Consider the following 5,000-nt stretch of genomic DNA (forward strand, 5'->3'; position numbering starts at 1 on the left):
TAGAGTGACTGCGGCTTTAACTCTGCGACGCGCTGCAGACCGAGACGCCCGTCTACCTCCAGTTTGCGACCGTCGCCGTATGAGATCTGAGTGTTGACGCAGACACGAACATTACATCAGTGAAGTTTGAATATGCATGAGATGACTTTCGATTCGAAACCTTGTTAAACGCCTCGCTTTTATCGGGTTTTACTTACAATAAAAGTCGAAGGTTTGTTCTGTGAGGTTCGTGGCTCCCAGGCAAGCCATACTGAACTCTTCATAGCAGCTTTCACATGGAAGTTCACAGCAAACACTTAAAAAAAAACACACACACACAAAAAAAAAAAAAAAAAAAAAAAACAGTGTTCAATGTTTAGTCACAAATATGAGACACTTTCAGGAGGTACAGCTGTGACTGCAGCGTGATTCAGAAGTGCAGGAACAACCTGGAACTGCTGACAAACCTTTTCCTGGTGTTTACTGACAACGTGACGCCATCAGAGCGAAATGACTTCCTGTTTCCAAACCTGTGTCCCAGTTGATAATGTACACAGCTTTGGGCAGGTTCCTCACCTTAGAACGTGACTTTGGTGGACTTCGACCCCCAAAAATAAATTAAATAAATAAATAAACACACACACAAACAAACGGAATGCCGGACAGACACGGTGACACACACACACTGTACACACGGTGACACACACACTGTACACACACACACAGTATGAGAATTATGGCACAGCTTTGAAGGATAGATGGAGGAGTTCCTCACTCCGGTCACTGTTACTGTACACCGCACGACGAACGAGTTATATTTCACGACTCTTGAGGAAAGTTGAGTCCGCTCCGCTTTTAGTCGGTTTTTAAGACGTTGAGCTCTGAGGTCGTCGCTATGGCGACAGGTGTGACCCCGGGGCATGGGCCACAACCGGTGCTGACGAGCGGGGATTGTAGGCACTGGGGAGAAGACGCAGGAGGCTTTATGTTGGATTTTTTTTCCACAGAACGTACTGAATATTATAGCGTGTGGGAGGCTGCTATATAAATAACTGCGACCGGCACCGTCGTAATTCACGCTAGCACTTTATTGCACAAAACCATCTTCTAGACTGAATTCATCTCTCATAAATTTTGACAGACGATGATTGATTTATAAAACTACACAGTTCACAGAGGTCAAAGAGATTTGTTCGGTAATAGTGGAGTCTTGTAAACCTTGGTGTGTGTGTGTGTGTGTGTGTGTGTGTGGTCTTCTACCTGTGACTCTAAGCAGGAACACTAGGACATCCCACTTTTTCTCCAGACCACCATCTTGCAAAAGTCACCTATCCTTCTGTGTGGTGGCTCAGCAGCAGGAGGTCACCGTGACGTGCTCATGGACGCAGAGTTCAGAAACACGACGGAATCGATCCTCAGAGAAGCTCCAGGAAACACCGGTGGCGTTGTGAGATACAGGGAATTGAGTAAGAATCTCACAGATCAAACCGGGCCACCAAGGTAAAAGTTTCAGGAGAACAGGATGAAAAGTTTGGTCTCGTTCGTCAGGATGAATAGAAGGAGGAGAGAATAGAAGATCAGTCCAAGAATAGATCGGTCTACAGAATAAACATAAAAAACGCGACAGGCTAAAAATGCTGAGATATTTTTTCCTGGAGTATATTAAAGTCCATGGGACACTGAGAGAACGCTGTTTTAAGATGTCCAACAGAGGGAGGATTCAAGCGTTTAAAGACAACTGACCGGCCACGTTGTGCTTGTTGGTCCTGCATCTGCCTCTGATAGAGAACAGCGACCATCTTCCCTTAGTGTAACGGTGACTTTTGTACCGTGGAGCGTCCCGGAATCACACCTCGTCTTTGTCGTGTTCCGATGCCGTGGAATGAACAGAACAACGTAACATTCCCACTTTCCCCAGAATCGGTGGTGGCGCCGAGCTCGTCAGCAGTGAGCGGTAACGCGACGACTTTGTGAGCCGAGTGAGTCAAAATCTGAGTTATGGTCCATTTTGGAAGATCATAACGACAATGACGTGGACAACGACGACGATGATCGTTTCAGACAGAGATGTCAGAACAGTGTGTATGGTGTTATTACGTCATAAAATATTATATTTAACACAAATATCTCAAAAGAATCTCTAGATTCACGTCTGTGCATAAAAGCAAAGAGACTGAGTAAAGAAATTTGACAATAAACTCACCTTAATCTCCTCCGATCACGCTGTTCCGTTCTGCCTCCTTTCCCTTTCTCTATATATCTATTACGTACGTTTTTTTACACTACATTTTACCTGACTCGCCCGAAATGAGCTCGGCATTGTGTGCCATTGCCTGGAGCCTTTTCTTGTTTTCTTTTAATTCGGCACGTCAAACAGATACGCCATTAGGAAGACAAAATACCCACTGTGGACATTTTCCACAGTTTCTGACTCAGCTGCGTGGTTTGGAACGCAAACTCGAACACTCATCACCCGGCTCACGAAGGCCTTAATAATTCACCAGCGTTTAATCAGCTGTGTTGAAGCAGAACACAATGTCCAGGCGTCCATGCTGTAGCTTATTCAGCCCATACAGATCAGGTATGAGGTTCATTATATGGCAAGTTAAATGCGTTACAGTCATAAAGACGATTAATACAGTAACAGCTTACAGTACGTCTAAATGCGTTCCGAAACGTTTATCGGTCTCTATATGAAATATATACAGTAAAGAGCATTTTAATTAAAAATTCTTTACATGTATAAGCTGATAATTAAACCCGATGATTAAATGTATAACCTGGTTAGGTTTATTAATAAAAAATACAATCTGGCTGTCAGAATAAAGAAAAAAAAATCAGTCATTAATGATTCATTTTGCAATAACAGGATGAACTAAAGGGTTTTATTCCACTTATACCACAGCAATCTGCCATCAGTGGCAATCCTGTGTTCATAAAAAGAACTACACAGTCCCTCTCAGTGCATGGTGTAGAGAGCAGTGTGTGGACTTAAACACACCTGCTTCCCATGTTCACACACACACACAGACAGACAGACACACACACACACGCACACAGAGACACACACACAGACACACACAGACACACGTGTCCGACTATTGTAACAGGGATGTGTAGACCTTTTGTCACTTGCATTATAGCAACTACAAACCGACACTTTTACGCTGTTAAGTTGTGCAAAGTCCTCTGTCACAGCACTTTCACAGCACTTATAGAACATGATCCCCACCTTCTGACTAACCAGATTTGAGAATTTAACTGTGCTGTGGTATAAATACACACACACACACACACACACACAGACACACACACACATATATATATATATATATAGCAAGTAACATGTTTTTAACAGGGTGTACATTCCTTCACCAGAGTGACGACTTGACTGTTATTTTCTACTTAACCCTGGAGTGATGACAATACAAACATGTTCCTCTCATAATGGAAGTGCTGTCTGTATGTGTGTGTGTGTGTGTGTGTGTGTGAGAGTGTGTACATACAGGTTTGAGGAGTCTGTATGCTGAGCTCGCTGGTGAAGGCTCCCACGCCGTGTTTACTACGTGCTGCTAACTGAAAGGTGTAGGTGGAGAAGGGCTTCAGATTCTTTAGCACGTAGCTGGCGCTGGGGTCGAACAGGATCTTCTGCAGAAGAAAGGGTTTGAAAATTCGACACGCATATATATATATATATATATATGTATATTCCTCCATGTGTGCATGTGCGGTTGTCTGTAGAAATAAAAGCATCAACGTCTGTGTGACTCTCCTACTCTTAGTCTATACTTCAGTACCTCACAGACCCACAAGTCCTCTGATCAATATCGAATGTATCGCACACTGACAGCTGTGATCCTGACGATCCTGATGTACCTCCGTCAGCCAACTGTATCTGCATTAAATTTGATTTGGCGCAGGTTTTACGCCAGATGCCCCTCCTGACGTAACCCTCCCACTAAATCCGGGCTCGGGACCGGCACTGAGAGTTCGCTCTTCAGTGGCTGCGTTTAGTTCCCTGCCTAAGAAACAAACCCGTGAGCGTTGGTTCCTGCTGTTGGCCCACAGGGAGGCGCTACATAGATATCCAAAGATATATTATTCATTATTATTCAGATTCGATTCAAAATAGCTTATTAAAATCCCGCTCGAAGCCGTATTGTTGGAATAAACCCTATTTGGACAGACTGATGTGATAATTACAAATAGGATTAAAAATATACTTGTATACTAGACGTCGGTTAGATGTTACGTTACATGGTATCACAGCTGACGGGGCTTCAGTCTGCTTTAACGTTTTTGTTCTTCGTATGAAAACTAAGGCCCTTAGTAGCATGTGTTTATCAGTGTGTCACTACAGCATCACCCCACAAACAAATGAGGCACGATTAGTGACTTATTCTCCCTCTCGCTGCATTACTGTGATGGACAGGTACAGCTCACCTGCTCAGGCTGGTCTCCGAGCCTGTATATGAGTTCGTATCCGATGATGGCGTCTGTGCCGCTGTGAGCTGGAGGGAGCCAGGAAAGCAGTACGCTTGTCTCTGACTTCACCTCTGCTTTCAGCTCCGTGGGCTGAGAAGGAACTGGAAAAGGAGACAGAAAAATGACACCACATACTGAACATGACAAAAATATATATAAAATACTGCAGTATGTGAGTAATTAGTGTGACACATACTGAACCGTCTGTATTAGGTGAAATGTATTAGGGCGTTTCTATACACAGCTCTGTCTGTTTCTGGGAAACATTACAAAGTGAAAAAATGGACGCGGTCGTCTCGAGGCGTCTGCAGTTGTGACTCACTTTCTGCTGCTATAATTGTTCCACATGGAACGAAACGTTCACTTCCCAAAAAGTTTCCTAACAAACGCAGCGACTATAAAAGCATCTTTGTGGGTGCATATGCTTCAAAATGCCTTGTGTCTGCGTTGACGAGCGACACGGTTAGACCAAGGTGGTCGAGAAACATAAGCTGCTATGGGTTTTCTTAATTAGGCCCCATATAATAAAAAAGCTC

General features: G+C 43.8%; 1 protein-coding gene across 3 annotated transcripts in view; it reads right to left on the bottom strand.

The window, feature by feature from the left end:
- Positions 1-5,000, bottom strand: part of ptprdb (protein tyrosine phosphatase receptor type Db) — a 74,831-nt gene that overhangs the window by 18,335 nt on the left and 51,496 nt on the right. For all 3 annotated transcript variants that reach the window (XM_060864496.1, XM_060864497.1, XM_060864498.1), the window contains 4 exons: positions 4,423-4,565; positions 3,486-3,627; positions 198-295; positions 1-86 (listed from right to left, as the gene is read on the bottom strand). The exon at positions 1-86 is cut by the window's left edge and continues 171 nt beyond it. In XM_060864496.1, coding sequence (XP_060720479.1) covers positions 1-86; positions 198-295; positions 3,486-3,627; positions 4,423-4,565 — 469 coding nt within the window. The remainder of the gene's footprint in view (positions 87-197; positions 296-3,485; positions 3,628-4,422; positions 4,566-5,000) is intronic.

Source organism: Tachysurus vachellii, chromosome 2 (assembly GCF_030014155.1).
Source record: "Tachysurus vachellii isolate PV-2020 chromosome 2, HZAU_Pvac_v1, whole genome shotgun sequence".
Lineage (NCBI taxonomy): Eukaryota > Metazoa > Chordata > Actinopteri > Siluriformes > Bagridae > Tachysurus > Tachysurus vachellii.